Here is a 15,923-nt window from a genome sequence, read left to right as displayed (position 1 = left end):
GACGGGATGGAAAAGACCTGCCATCTGGTCGTGGAGTGGTGAGGCGATAGTAAACGCGTGTTCCGTAATGAAAACCCGGGAAGCAAGATTTCACTCCCGGGCACCGAGCGATTTCCTGTCACTGGGCGCGGCGGGTTGTGGCGGGGCGGGGGGAGGGTGGCAGTCAGACAGCGCCGCAGGTGTGATCAATTGACGCTGGTGTGTGCCTGTTTCAATCTTCCAGCCACAAAAAGTACAGGGCCGCCCTGAAGAAGGCGAAACGAAAGAAACGACGGCAGGAACTGGCTCGATTGAGGGACTCAGGTAACCGACTCCAGCCTGTTTTCTGTGTATGAAATTGCTCTCTCCGCTCCCGTTGTAACTTGAAGCCCCAGTTTCAGAAGGAAGCCAAGTACTTATCTGCCGAAAAATTTACGGCGGCTACTGCCGCCCAAGTAAAGTTATGCTAGACCCACTTCAGAAACGATATTAACGTACTAAAGAGGGGGAAAAAGGTCATAGTGAATCAACCACTGATTATATGTAAGTATTTATGAAGTATCTGATATTACAGGTGCAGGCATCATGAATTACAGCAGCTAGCACAGCCCTTGCACATAGTAAGTATTCAGCGAATGTTTTCCGTTGTAAAACCAGCAGGACTTGAGGGGTTTAGACATTTTGCAAATTTTTCTCAAACTTGAGTAATACAAGAGACCCTCTGCTGACTCAAATTATTATTAATACCATTAAAAAATATATATATGCATAAAACCAGATATGAAACTTTTGAGTATAAAACAATATATGTACAAGATTATAAAACCAAGTGAAATTACACATCCAGTAAAATTCAAATCTACATCAATGTAATGTTAGGGATGATGTGAAACAAGCTTTCAGCATGAATATGGTACCGATTGGAGTTGGGAGTGCCACTACTGTTGCCCTGTAGTTATTTAGTAGTAGTTGTTTTTTCCTGTTAAAGTACTGTGGCACCTTCATCTGTACTGGCTGTGGTGTCATTTGTCCTTCACATGACAGAATCTAACAAATACAAATACATATTAAACCTGCCTGTTTAATACAATAAAATTAGTACTAACTTATAAAATTATATATTAGTTATAAATGCAGATGGAAGCACTGAAATCACACAGCAGTACTACATTATAATGTTTGCCATCCAGATTATCCAGGCGGACCTTCAGACACTTTTTTTTTTTTTTGACATATAATTGACACATTAGTTTTGGGTATACATTGTAATGACTTGATATTTGTATACATTGCAAAAATGTATCTAAACAATTCTTGCGGTCCGTGGCAAGGGCCTCAAGTAACCAGTATGCTCTAGCTTTGTGAAACATAACTGTAGACATTTTATTTACCTTTGGAGTTGCCCAGTAATTATTTTCAGTAGCAGTACTTGGAGTATTTAGAATGGGAGGAGCAGGGTGCTTACGCGTGGCTTTTGTTAGCATCTTTTATTCAAAACCGGACTACTTAAGGCAGGACAAGCATCAGGGATAAAAGGAAAAACCAGGGTGGGTTGGAGTTATTGATGCCCTTGGTGTCTGTCTCCGCCCCCCCCCCCTTAACAGTCTCAGCTACCTTTGTTTACTTAACCTGTTTTCTTCCAATATACCTTTTTTTTTTTAAACTTCTTAATCTTTTTTTCCCTTCTTTTAAATCCTAGAGCTGTAGTTTTTATTGCATTGAATTTCCCCCTCTTTGACTTCGAGAAGTGCTTTCAGAGTGAGCCTTTGTGGAGAGGCGGGTGGATCATGTTCTTTGGCAGTTTAGTCAGTTGGAGGATGCAGTTACTGGTTTGGTCAGGATTATATGGTTAATGGCAGATCCAAGTCTAAGCATTTGTCTCTGGACTACTGCTCCTACTTTGGCCCACTCCAACTCCTAATTCTTAGTGGTGCTTCATGAATAGTGTGGCCTGCCAAACACTGCTGTTCATTGTAGCACACATTGGATGGGCAGACAACACCCAGAAGGCTAGAATAGGGAAATAGTCTGTAAGAATTGCTCGTAAGAGTGAATTGGAAAATGAGTGGTAGAAATTTCTGGAATATTGACCTCTCATTTACAGGTAGCCTCTTCAGCATACAGTTCTACTCGAAATAGCCTGAAATGAGCTGCCTTGTCAGAAATTAAGGTGACGTTAAGAATGAAAAGCAAGTAGCCTGATTCCAATTTATACAGTTATATGTATGATACAATTAAGTATACTATACTTATATGTATCCTTGCATATATTTCATCGTACGTATTGAGCAAATGCTATGGGCATACCTCTGTAAGTCAGTGATAGCTCCTGTGCCAGGTTCTCCGGAAGGCCCTTTATTTACATTAGCTCATTTAATAATCTGAATAATTAGATTTTATTCTGTGTGAGTTAGAACTTATCCCATTTTTTTTTAACCTATTTTAATTTCAGGTGCTGAAATAATGAAATTTACATAAGAAAAGTAAATTGTAGTTACCTAGAACTGGGTGTACCTTTGATTAGACCTAAACTCCACATATGCGACAGATAGAAAATCTTTTTCCTTTAAGCCTGAGATCTTCTTTTATATTTCCTTAGGATCACTTCAGTTTTCCTCCTTTTTCCCCCCAAATATAAATTCTGAATAGGATTTTATATTATGTATATATGTATTATTATATAGTAAGTTATATTAAAAATATTTTCCCATCTTCTTTTTGAAAATGTTCCAGTGTACAGAAAGTTGAAAATGGTACAATAAATATCCATGAACACATCATCTAGATTTGCCAGTGTTAACATTTTGCCTTATTCCCTATATAGATAGATACATATGTACATATTTTTTCTGAATTCATTGCCTGTCAGTTGCAGAGATCATGATCTCTCACCTCTACATACTTTAGCCTGAGTCTCCTTAGAATAAGGAGCATAATATCAGACTTGCTGCCATGTAAAGGAACAGTAATTCAATGGTGTGATATGCAGGCCATACTTGAACTTTCCCAAACCAAGACTGATGATTGTGAAAAGTTCACGCCACTTGTCTGGTGGAATACCCTGCATTCTGGATTAGCCTGTCTTCTCCTGATAAGCTTCAGGTTACACTCCTTATGGCAAATACTACAAAGCTGATGCTGTATACCTCTCATTGCACACATCAGGGGACCTATAATGTCAGGTCGTTCCATTCTTAGTATTGCTACGGGTGGTCAAAGTGTTGCCAGTCAGATGGCTCCATTGTAAAGGATGTTTCCCCTTTGTAATTAGTACTCATCTGTGAGCTGATGTTTTGAAATGGTGTAAGTAAATATCTTCTTCCCATCAAGCTTTCATCCACTGTTTTTAGAATTTTTTTAAAAATCGGTTCTTACAGTGGGGGTTGCAAAAATGATGACTTTTCTACTTAAGTCTTTCTACATTTTTTAGTTGCCATTCTTCTGTAAAGATGAATGTTCCTTTTCATACCCCGCCACTTTTTTGAGTATCACTGTGGAACCGTCAATTAATTTTTTCAATTGAATGTGTTATCTACCATTTTTGGTTTTTTTGGGTTTCAAAATTGTTTCAAATTTGGTTGGTTGGAGCCCTTATTAGAAGGCTTTAAAAACAGATTCGTACCATAATTGTAAAGATTAGATTTTCTTTTTTTTTACCCCTGAATCATTGACCGAGGTTTTACAATATTCAGATTGTTTAATAAAACATTTAAATTTCCTTAGGACTCTCACAGAAGGAGGAGGAGGATGCTTTTATTGAAGAACAGCACCTGGAAGAAGAGAAGCTGTTGGAGATAGAGAGGTCAGCAGTAATCGGAGCACTTCCTCATGAACCCAGTTGTTTTATTTGAATATTATAAGTCTTGGGGCGCCTGCGTGGCTCAGTTGGTTGGGCATCTGACTCTTGATCTCAGCTCAGGTCTTGATTTCAGGGTCATGACATTAAGCCCTGTGTTGGGCTCCATGCCCAGCCTACTTAAGAAAAAAATTTTAAAAATAAATATTATAAGTCTTTACGAACTAGTACAGGTCTTCTTTATAACACCTTATACAAAACAGGTCTTATAACCCTGTATAAAATATTTAAATCGCCACCTGACAGACTAAAATTAGATGTTCTCATTTTTCTTAAATGGGAGTATTTTTCACTATTTTTGCTAATTTGAAAATGTTTTGAAAAAGAAATTAAAGTAAGTCTAAAGAGTGAAAGAGCTTCAATGAATTCAGCACACCCAAAGATAGCCACTGTTTAAAATGTAAGAGTGTAGATGTACTGTGTGTTTATGTCTATAATGGGAGGTTATTTATGCATTTTAATTGCTTTTTTTGCTTAACATAGGACCTGTATTTCAGTATTGATTCACATACCTAATTCAACCATTTTGGTGGCAACATCGTGTCCATTGTATGGATGTAGCATAATATATTATTTATTTATTTATTTATTTTAAAGTTTATTTATTTTTTATATCATAATTCTTGGTTCATAATCTGTAGTTCTCTACTGATGGACATTCGGGTTATTTACTATTAAATAACATTCGCTTACTATTTACTGTGAACTTCCTATTTCCTAGTATTTACTATTAATTTATACTCAGATATTTTTACAATTCTATAAAAAGGTGCCATGAGTATCCATGCTTATATATCCTTGGTAATTGTCCTATTATTTCCTCAGGAAAATGCCTAGAAATGAAATTATTGGGATCAAAGGATAAGTACACGTAAAATGTCGATGGTTGGGTAGAAGGGGCACCCCAGTTTGCAGCCCTTCTAGCAGTGAATCGAGGGGCCTGTATCCCCATACCTTCTTCCCTCACACCAGGCATCAAGTTTTAAAACTATCGTGAAAAGTTGCATTTCATTGTTGTTTGGTTTTTTTAAAGGTTTTCTTTATTTATTTGTCAGAGAGTACGCACGTGTGAGCACAAACGGGAGTAGCAGGCAGTGGGAGAAGCAGGGAGCCCAAGGCGGAACTCGATCCCAGGACCCTGGGGTCATGACCTGAGCCGAAGGCTGACGCTTAACCGACTGAGCCACCCAGGCGCCCCACATTTCATTGTTTCAAATGTTCATTTCTTAGTAAAGTTTGTGTATTTTTTAATAAATTTTATTACCTATTTTAGATTGCTTAAGTCTTCCACCTTTCTCTTTTGGGATACATTATTTTAAGTTTGTTGTGTAAGCAAGGTTATTACTGATTAAGGATATCCGTCCTTTATCGGTCATATGTGTGATGTATGTTTTTCTCATTTGTCATCAGTCCTAACCATAATTTGATTTTCATGTCATCACCTTTCATCATGATATCTGGCCTCCTCCGTCCCAAGATGATGAAAATCTTCTAGTTTTCTCTCTTAGTATATTTCAGGGGGTAGTTTTTTCCCCAAACGGTGCACAATACTGTGAATGTGCTTAATGTTATGCAACTGTACACTTAAAAATGGTTAAAATCCTAAATTTTATGGTGTGTCTATTTTGCCACAATAAAAACCTATTTTTAAAAGGAGTAAAAAAAACTTCATAGACACTCTGTAGCTATTTAGTGGCATGTTTAGTAGGGACTGTTGCTGCTTTGCATGGAATTCAGTCCTGTTCTCCACCTAAGCACATAAAGAGGCACAATCAGCAAAATGCCAAAAGAAAATGTAGTAGTGATTGAGAACGTGCAGTCGATTGAGCCAGAGCTGCATTCTGGTCCTGGCCCTGCCACTTATTAGCTGTGTTCATGTTGTTTATCTCTCTAAGCTTCAACTTCCTTGTCTTAAATATGGAGATAAAATGGAAATAAAATCAATCCTAGTACCTCCCTCATGGAAGTGGGGGGATGAAACGAGGTGGCAAGTATACGCACTTAACATAGTGTTAGTAGATAGGAGATGCTGTAATAACTGGTTGTTAGAGATTTCTGTTGTGATGAAGATATATATGGTATGAAATAGGGGTCGGTTTTTTTTGTTTTCCCATTGAGTTTGAGGTGCTTCTTTTAAATCAGATAACCAGATCTTTATGTTCCTTTGATCTTTGTTCTGTCCCAGTCGCATAATAGTGTGTTGTTGAAAAGCAGGAGGATTAGTTCTGTGGAAACACTGTCTGGCTTTATGTACTGCCTTAAAACACATGTCTAGCATCAGAGAATAACACAGGCAGACGTTAAAGTGGCGAGAACAGATTGTATTGCGTTACTCCCCACTGTAGGGGAAAGAGCTGTAGGGGAAAGAGCGGAGCTCCACTCTGATTTGTGCAGGGGCGATTGGCCCCTTTACAAGGGGGGGCGGGAGTGAGGGGAGGAGTGCAGGGGAATTAGTGAGGGAAGGAAGTACAGAGGGTTGGTCCGGGTAAATGTGACTAGGCCAGCTGCGTCTGTTAGGCACTTAGGGAAGTTAGGATTCTAGTCTTTCACAGACACTGAGACACGGGGGCCTTCTTCTTAAAGATTACATTTCCAAGAAATGGCTCTCAGGTCCTTGAGAGAGGCCTAGTCACAATTATAAGCCGTTTTTAGTAAATGCGCTAAGCAGGCGAGGGCAGGGGCCTATCTCTGCTCCTGTGTTGGCTAGGGCAGATAGTGCATTTTCCTGGCAGCTTTGAGCTTTCTCTGAGGGCGTTTTAATGGGCAGGGAGGAGGGGCTGGGGTCAACCTGAGGGCACAGCCTGCCACTGCTGGAAGCCATGCTAGCCGGTCCTCCAGTCCTCCCAGTGCCGGGGTGTGATGGAGCTGTGTGAGCCGCGGTTCTCCAGTTCTGCTACTCAACAGTATATGCAAGTTAGAGAAGTTGAAACTTTGTAACCGTTGACTCTTTTGAGGTCTTAGATTTAGATGGGCTTTGGTTTGGTTTATATGCAATTAATTTGTTCCTCAAAAGACTCCTAAGTCAGAGTTCTGCACACCAAAACATCTGTACTTAAGCCACAACGTGCACAGGCCTGTGGACCGATGCGGTGTGCCGACCTCTACCGTGGTGGAAAGATGTGCTCCTGCAATGTGTAGTTGGAGATGGAATGTCTTTTCCCATAGGGCACTCGAAATTGTGAATAGGTTCCCCAGGCTGTACATAAAACCTTATGTAACGCCTAATGTTGCTGAAGTAATACAGAACCGTTTCTCATATTTCACTTCCTTTTTCCAAATTCAGTGGGAAAATGCAACCTACGTTCTAAACACCCTATTGACTTTTGAAATGTAACCCATCATGGGGTGCCTGGGTGGCTCAGTCAGTGAAGCATCTGCCTTCAGCTCAGGTCATGATCTCAGGGTCCTGAGATCGAGCCCCATGTGGAGCTCCCTGAGCAGGGAGTCTGTTTCTCCCTCTGCCTGCCACTCCCCCTGCTTGTGCGCTCACTCACTCTCTCTGCCAAATAAGTAAAATCTTAAAAAAAAAAAAAAAAAAAAGGAGAAGAAAAAGAAATGTAACCTATCTTTCAGTTAGAAACTTGTGGTATTGGATGTCTGAGATGCTTGCCATTTTAAGATAACATCACTGTTTGTAATTGGTCATTTTTAAAAATAAACTAGACACCTGTTAATTTATTCGTATAACTCCTTGTCATCTTAAAACCCGTAGCTTCCTTTATTTTAAAACATGCTCAGAGTTTTATTTCCCTTCTTTGAACAGTTTATGTGCTTGGGGCAAGCCACGGCAGACTCTTAACTGTGTAGAGGAGCGGTGCAAAGATACAGGGTGGCAGAGGTTTTCCTAGTGCCACGGTCTCGCAGGGACCACTTGTAAAATGCATAGAAGAGGCAGGGTAGGACCTTCTTCTTCTTTTTTTTTTTTTAAGATTTTATTTATTCATTTGACAGACAGCCCGCGAGAGAGGGAACACAAGCAGGGGGAGTGGGAGAGGAAGAAGCAGGCTCCCAGCAGCAGGGAGCCTGACGTCGGGCTCGGTCCCAGAACTCCAGGATCATGCCCTGAGCCGAAGGCAGACGCTTAATGACTGAGCCACCCAGGCGCCCCAGGGGTAGGACCTTCTGAACATGAAAAGCTAGATGGTGCCTTGAGACTTGCTGGCATCCTTATTGACACCTAAACATCCTGATGGTCAACCTGAAGGGAAAATTGTAGTGTCCTTGTTCTATGTAAAAGATGTCACAGATAGGAAATGTAGGGATTTTCAGCTCTTACCCTCTAGGAAGAGAGCTACTGAGACAGAGTGCTTTTCCAAGATCCCTACTCATATCTTCTGCTCCTCTTACCCTCCACTTAACTACTTTCTTGAAAATACCTTTCGTCATAGCTTAATCATTCCCAAATATGTCATTTTGCTATCATTGTGTGTATGTAATTGTAAACTAGTGCTCATTTCTTTTTTTTTTTTAAAGATTTTATTTATTTATTCGACAGAGATAGAGACAGCCAGCGAGAGAGGGAACACAAGCAGGGGGAGTGGGAGAGGAAGAAGCAGGCTCATAGCGGAGGAGCCTGATGTGGGGCTCGATCCCAGAACGCCGGGATCACGCCCTGAGCCGAAGGCAGACGCTTAACCGCTGTGCCACCCAGGCGCCCCGTGCTCATTTCTTTTATTTGATTACATCATTACATTGTAGGCAAAAATTACATGAGGCGTGGTTGCTTCGGGAGCAGAAGGCACAAGAAGAATTCAGAAGAAAGAAGGAAAAGGAAGAGGCAGCTAGAAAACGGCAGGAAGAACAAGAGGTATGATATTAATCAGATGGCCAGTTAACTAATTAGTTAACCAAAATAACTCTCAGTAAGAGTTACAGATCTTGAACTTAAAAAAAAATGGGTAGTACCCATTTTACCAGTGGTAAAGTTTTTCATTTATCTGCCCCATGTGTTCAGTGTTTTTAAAAAGCGAGTGACAAGAATTACCGTTCCTTCTCTTTCTTTTTTCCGGTAAAGAGAAAGTTAAAGGAAGAATGGGAAGAGCAGCAGAGAAAAGAGAGAGAAGAGGAGGAACAGAAGCTACAGGAGAAGAGAGAAAGAGAGGTGATTCCTGTCACAGGAGGATAAACGCACTGCGTATCCTCTTGGTGCACAGATACGGTGTGGGCTGGGGCTGAAGAATGAGCCGTAGGCATACCAGGGTTTGCGCTTCGCGGTCCTGTCGAGGAAGCGTCCTGTGGTTAGTATAGATACACGCTAGGTTCTCTTATCTCTTCTCTGGGTCTGTGCAGTGGCAGATACCTTAAGTTTTTCCTTCACCTACCCGTCTTCCCCTTTATACCAGGCATTGGCAGAATTCCCTGTAAAGGCCAGAGAGTAAAAATTTGGGGCTTTTTGGTGTGTATGGTCTTTGTTGTAAGCATCCAACTCTGTTGGTATGGCGTGAAAACAGCCGTGGATAATATGTAAATAAATGGTTACGGCTGTGTTCCAATAAAACTATTGTTATATTTTGAAAAACAGGCTGCTGGCCCCTGTTCTCCACTTCGTCCCCCTGGAGCAAATGGTTTTTTTGCTCTAGCTCTTTATATTCACACCAAAGTGTTTCTGAGGTTCTTTTGTATATGGCTTGTCCCATTTAGAGAATATTTTGTGTCGTGTCCACATTTACTGAGTTAATAAGACATTTAACTGCTTATAACATGTCAGCAAGAATGAATTAACTGAAAAAAATCGGAAACTCCAATATTGAGGAATTAGGAAATATTTTTTGTTGCTAAGTCTTGACTTCCTTTCCAACTTGGCTGTAAAGGCCATTGTAGCTAACACATACTTACTCATTAAAAAATCTATGAGGTATATGTATGTATCTTTCAGGATCTTTTACAGATTGCTTTGGTTTATTTTGCTGCTATTCCTTAACACAGTGTATTTATTTCTAAGATCGCACAGCTCATCATTCCTTGACTGATTCCTCAGGATGTATCTTTTCTAGCATATTCCCAAGTTTGAATAGCATACAAGTGGGTAGTTATCATGGAGAAGAATGCATTTGTTTATACCCTAGTCATGATAGGGTAGAAGCAGCCTCCACAAACTTTGTTTTTTTGTGTCTCAGGTCATCAGTTAATTCCAATGCGGATTTTTTTTTTTAAAGATTTATTCATTTTAGAGAGAGAGAGAGAGAGAGCACATATGAGAGAGAGTACGTGAGCAAGGGAAGAGGTAGAGGGAGAGAATCCTTAAGCAGACTGCCTGTTGAGCATGGAGCCTGACACAGGGCTCGATCCCATGACCCATGAGATCATGACCTGAGCCAAAAAGGAGAGCTGGACGCTTAACCGACTGAGCCACCCAGGCGCCTCTCCAGTGTGAATTTTTAACACCCTCATTTGAGCATTGCGTTACAGATGAGGCGAGACCATGCTAGCTTTTTAGGGGGCAGGGAAGTTGTTGGGAGCTTGTCATTTTTTTTTTTATAGAGTAATTGATGCCCATTTTAACAGTAAAATGTTCTCAATTGAGGTCTTTCTGGCATCAGAGAAAAGCGAAGGCTTCTTTTAAAAAAGCTAAGGCTTTTGTTTCAAAGGAAGTCAGGTGAGACATTATGGAGAGGCAGGTAAAATGAGGTAGGTTGTAAGCATGTTTCTGCTGTGCGCTAGATACTTTTCTAGTAGATGGAGATAGAGCAGTGAAAAACACAGTCCCTGCTCTCCTTGAGTTTTTTGGGTGGGGGAGCCAGATGATAAATAAGCAAAACAGATAATTTTAAGTGCTATGAGATAATGTTAAGTGCTATAAAGAAATACAAAGAGTCGTGTGATAGTGATTGGGGTAGGGATATAGTTCAGGGAAGACTTGTCCAAGGAGCTGATGTTTGAGCTGATACCTTAGTACAGAGATCTTGGGGAGAAGGGGTCCAGGCAGAGGGAAGAGACCTGAGAGTGGAGCTGAAAAGATGTCAGGGTGCCTGGATCTTGGAGACCAAAGGAGAGAGCAGTGGGGACGTTCAGGAATGTAGGCAGGGTCAGATCATGTAAGGCCTCCTGGACCAGAAGGAGGAGTTTGGGTTTTATGTTAAGTGTCATGGGAAGCCACTGCAGGGTTTTTAAGCAGGGTTTGACTTCATTTAATTTACATCTATACCTTTACCAGATCATTCTAACTTTTGTATAAAGAAGGGGGACGGACGGTAGAGAGTGGGGAGTAGTCACCAAGGAGACAGGAGTGAAAATAGAATGACCAGTTAGAAGGCCACTGTTCCAGATAGGACATGATGGTGGCTTAGATGAGAGGAGTCCTTAGTAAGGATAAGTATACCGAGGTGTGGGGTGTGTGGAGGCAGAGGCAGTGGGACTCTGGTTTGTAGACTGAATGGACAGGGAGGGGAAGGGAAAGGAGAGGAATTCCGGTTCTACTTTGTAGGTTGTTGGTCCGAACAAGCGGGCAAATGAATGGCAGCGTTGGTTAGTGAGATGGGGGGCGTTCAGGTGGGTGGGGGTGAAGAAGAACCAGGGCTGTGTGGTGAGCACGTTAAGTTAGCCAGGACCCCACGTGACTGGGTAGCGTTCTCAAGTAAGCAGCTAGACACAGGAGTCTTTCATGTAATGCTTTAAGGGGCTAGGGAAGAGAAGTCTGTCAAGAATAATTTAAAACTTGTTTAAATGACAGTGAGCTTAGAATTTACTGGTATATTGCAAGACTTCTTTGCCTTACCGAAATGTTTGAGATTTTTCATCAACCTGAATTTCTACTGTTCATGTCATAATTTAACATCTGTTAAGTGTTGATGATGTTGGATCTAAACATTGCATTATATAATAATTCACTGATACTATCTCTCTCATCTTGAAAGTTAGAATGTGGTATATATGATCAAATATGCTAAATATTACTGTTACTGAAACTATTATAAGACTGTGTTTTGCAATGGGAGCTAATAAATGTCCTATTTGAATAAACGTTCTCAGCTATATGTCCTTTGAAAGCTTTTCAGAAGATCTGTGCTGTAGAAAGCAAATGAGAACCTGAAGCCTTTGGCGTGTGTGGTTTTCTTTTTTTCTTTTTTTCTTTTTTTTTAATTGTTACACATGAGCTTCTTAACCAGAGAAACCAGACGTGACTTTCCTGACTTGCACGTTTTCATTAGTCCTGTGTTTGCACCATTTGTAGGAAGCTGTGCAGAAGATGCTGGAGCAGGCTGAAAATGAGGTATTTTCAAAACTTTCATTCAGAATTTGAGACCAGGGAACGTTTCTTTAAACACCGTTCCTCTGGTGTGATGTTAATTTTGGGGTAAGCTATGTAGGTCACGTGTGAATATCAGAACCACTCGCAGCTCTGTGATTTTTATGGCAGCGGCGGCGGCAGCAAGAGGTGTTTGATGAATGAAAGCAAATGGTGTCAAGCCCCCTGTGGACTGTCCGTATTTGTAGTCCTTAAAATGCGCGAGCAACATCACATGCTGTTGCCCCAAAATAAACGGCTGAACTTGCCCCAGAGCAACCTGCGTCGCTCTCAGGGGTGCGTCCCTGACAAGTCCTCTGACCCCCATCCGGAATGGATGGGCAGCAGGGAGGCCTCAGTGACTGCTCCCAGTAGCCACGGCGATGCCTGGTCATGGGCAGTGACTGGGAGCCAAGAAATACACAGTGCATGTCTCTGGACGATTATTGGTGAAGTCTCGATTGCCTGTTCTGACCTAAATGTGTGTATTCTTAAGTCTTTTTTTTTTTTTTTTTTTTGACCAAAATATTTGTATACATTTTAAACATTGAGTTCGTCATGGATTTTTACACCACCAGTAAAGTCATGGTTATTTTCAACAGTTGGAAAATGGTGCCACTTGGCAAAACCCAGAACCACCCATGGACTTAAGGATAATGGAGAAAGATCGAGCTAATTGTCCATTCTACAGTAAAACAGGAGCGTGCAGATTTGGAGATAGGTAACTAATTTTGCTTTATCGTGTCAGAATTCAGTGAATCAAAATGTCGAGGTTGTTTATTTCTCTTTTTGGGAGCTTTTTGAGTTGGAAAGGCTCCCACTCAGGCGCCGGCTGCAGTCTTGCTGCTTCTCCAGTCGCATTGCCCCCCCAGTACCTGTTCCCTGGGTGGGTGCAGCCTAGCTCTCCCACAGGGCTTCCCTTGCATTCCTTCCACAGCGTCACGAAGATCTTGTGCTTTTTGTTTCCTTCCTGTGCCTGCGTGAGTCCACGTGGGACAACTTGGATGGGGAAAGAACGTATTTCAAGAGACCGGAGCAGCTTGGCTTTATTTATTTATCTATTTATTTATTTATTTTTGAGTGGCCAACACTACACAAAAGAGACTTTGAAAAATTGGCATGCCCAAAGGAATATCTGTGAAAGACAGAACCTGAGTGAGTGAGGAAGAGTATTCTAGTTCCCCATTCTCTTTCTGTCTGCTCTGACTCAGGAACAGAGCCGGGGAGCAGAAGCGGACTTGAGCAGCTGTCCCTTTGGGCAAGTTACTTAAGCCTTCTGTGCCTTAGTTTCCTCATCTGTACAGTGGGGATGAAAAGTAGTGAGGCTGCAGGGAGTGGCTACAGGGCAAGCACGGACACCATGGCAGGCATGTGGCAGACACGGCCCTGAGTGGTCGCTGGTATTTTCATTTTGTTATGGTTGCCCTTATTCTCGGAGACACTCCGTTGCCTGCCTCCTTTGGCTCAGTTTTTTGGGGTTTTTTTTGCCTTTTTTATTTTTTATTTTTATTTTTTATTTATTTTTTTTTAAAAAGATTTTATTTATTTATTTGACAGAGATAGAGACAGCCAGCGAGAGAGGGAACACAAGCAGGGGGAGTGGGAGAGGAAGAAGCAGGCTCATAGCAGGAGCCTGATGTGGGGCTCGATCCCATAACGCTGGGATCACGCCCTGAGCCGAAGGCAGACGCTTAACCGCTGTGCCACCCAGGCGCCCCTTTTTTGCCTTTTTAAAAAAAGACTTTATTTATTTGCCAGAGAGAGAGAGAGCGAGAGCGTGCAAGCGCACAAGCAGGGGGAGAAACAGGCAGAGGGAGAAGCAGACTCCCCACTGAGGAGGGAGCCCAACGTGGGGCTCGACCCCAGGACCCTGGGATCATGACCTGAGCCGAAGGCAGACGCTTCACTGACTGACCTATCCAGGCGTTCCATGGCTTAGTGTTTTTTGAAACAAGACATTCACGTAGAGAACTAAGTGTTGATGTCTTCATTCATTTAGCAAACATTTAAATACTTGATAATATGCCAGGCATTGGTGATATTTATCATTTGGCTTATTTATGAATGAACAACTCAGAGGAGAAGAATAAGTCATAAAGGTGAATGAATCTGTCCAAGATGAAATCTAATGATTACTAAGCATTCTGCAGAAGAGATCGAAGCATTTCTTAGGGTCCTATTAATCCCAAAAGGAATATGAACAGGCAAATTCATATGTATTTAATGAGAAAGCTGTATGTTGTCACTCATGTTATTTTATTCATAAAATTATCCAAGCCATGAGTTTCATGTCCTTGTTTGGAAATACAAACTTTCTCTTCCTCTTATTTTTCTTTTTTAAGTTATGCCCTCATGCCTTTTTGTATTTTTTAAGAGCAGTGTTTCTCAACCCAGGTACACGCTAGAATCCTCTAGAAAGCTTTGAAAAATTATGTCCTACCTCAGGTTGAGTAAATCTCTAAGACCTGGGCAGCCTTACTTTTGAAATGTCCTTGGGTGTTTCTCAGGCGCCCTAGGACTGAGAGCCACTAATGTAGGACGTGTAGCTCCTTTTATAGTTCGTAGCTGGGGTTGTATAAAGCCTGTGAAAGGATTCGTAGGATGTGGTCAGTAGTGAACGTTTCCTCTTGAGGAACTAGGAACTAAGGAAAGGAGAAGAGACTTTATTCGCTTTTACCTTTAGAAATGTTTCCTGAACATATGCTTTGTTTCATCAAGAAATACTAATAATTGATGTTAAACACCCCCCACCGAAGAAGACATGGGAGGTACCTGTGAAAGACAATTGAGACCCAGTATAAATTCACATGTGTGTGGGTAGCTGAACCAAATGGCATTTAAGGTTTTCTGGCTGCAGGATTGCTTGTTTATGATGTATCTCTAACATTTCCTTGAATTTTAAGACTGTGGTCCAATCTGATTCTAAATTCTCCTTTTGAAGGGCATAAGTGAGAGAAGGGAAGTCTGAATGGACCGTGCTTGTGTGTGGAAAGGAGAGTGGGCTGCCAGGCTCTCCCACCCACCCTTGAGAGTCATTCCAAGGAAATAGTGACAGTGAGCAGATTAGTTTGTGACCATGTCTTCGTATTTTCATAGGCATATGAAATTTCATCATCACAGCTCTCAAAGTGTAAGAGCAATTTGGGTATTTTCATCATTCAAGTGATGAATTGTGAAATCAAATTTTATGAAATGAGCAGTTACAAAGTCCAGCACCATCCCTTCAGACGATAAAGCCGTTCCCCTTTCCCGGAGAGCCACAACGACTGGCTCCAGAATCACACAGCTGTTCTTTTCTATTAAGGCTTGTCACCTCAGACACGCTTCCATCACCTAAGCATTTCTTTGGTGGTGCTTTTTGTCATTAGTCTACAGTTCAATTCTAGAACCTTTCTGGAGTTGATCCTGCTGGGAGTCACAGCTTTGAAGGGAGTTCTGTGTTGTTGTTTTTTCCCCTCCTGAAAACATAATCACTGATGAGAGGTAAAAACTTACTTATCAGAGTAGTTATTCAGAACTCCCTGGTTTCCAGAAGTGACTGAAAGAGGGCTCATGACGTACGGCACCAAGTGTAATGAAAGAAATGGAAAGCAAGGCAAGGAGGAGAGAGGGAGTTATTGTGAGTGTGTAGTACACTTGGCTCCGGAGTTTAACACAGCCCAGGCAGAGATTTAGTTCTTACCAAAAAGGAAGAATGCGTGGTGTCTCTGGAAAGACAGAGATTTTCCAGGCATCAGATTCTAAATGTTTCTCCCGTGGACTACTGCGTAAAGACACTGAGGAAGGAGGTGGACGATAGCTTCGATAGATGTTTTATGAACAGCTGCTTACATAATTTTCCTGAAAATGTTTCTTACAGGGACC

General features: G+C 41.5%; 1 protein-coding gene across 3 annotated transcripts in view; it reads left to right on the top strand.

Annotated features, from left to right (window-relative positions):
- Window positions 1-15,923, top strand: part of ZRSR2 (zinc finger CCCH-type, RNA binding motif and serine/arginine rich 2) — a 28,441-nt gene that overhangs the window by 1,813 nt on the left and 10,705 nt on the right. For 2 of the 3 annotated variants that reach the window (XM_040634037.1, XM_040634040.1), the window contains exons 3-7: window positions 3,703-3,781; window positions 8,534-8,642; window positions 8,850-8,936; window positions 12,006-12,044; window positions 12,662-12,780. In XM_040634037.1, the coding sequence (XP_040489971.1) occupies window positions 3,703-3,781; window positions 8,534-8,642; window positions 8,850-8,936; window positions 12,006-12,044; window positions 12,662-12,780 (433 nt within the window). Of the gene's footprint in view, window positions 1-223; window positions 304-3,702; window positions 3,782-8,533; window positions 8,643-8,849; window positions 8,937-12,005; window positions 12,045-12,661; window positions 12,781-15,923 lie in introns of all 3 variants that reach the window. The other variant, XM_040634032.1, reaches the window with a different exon arrangement.

Source organism: Ursus maritimus, assembly GCF_017311325.1.
Source record: "Ursus maritimus isolate PB19 chromosome X unlocalized genomic scaffold, ASM1731132v1 scaffold_X1, whole genome shotgun sequence".
Lineage (NCBI taxonomy): Eukaryota > Metazoa > Chordata > Mammalia > Carnivora > Ursidae > Ursus > Ursus maritimus.
This window is presented reverse-complemented; position numbering and strand designations above follow the sequence as displayed.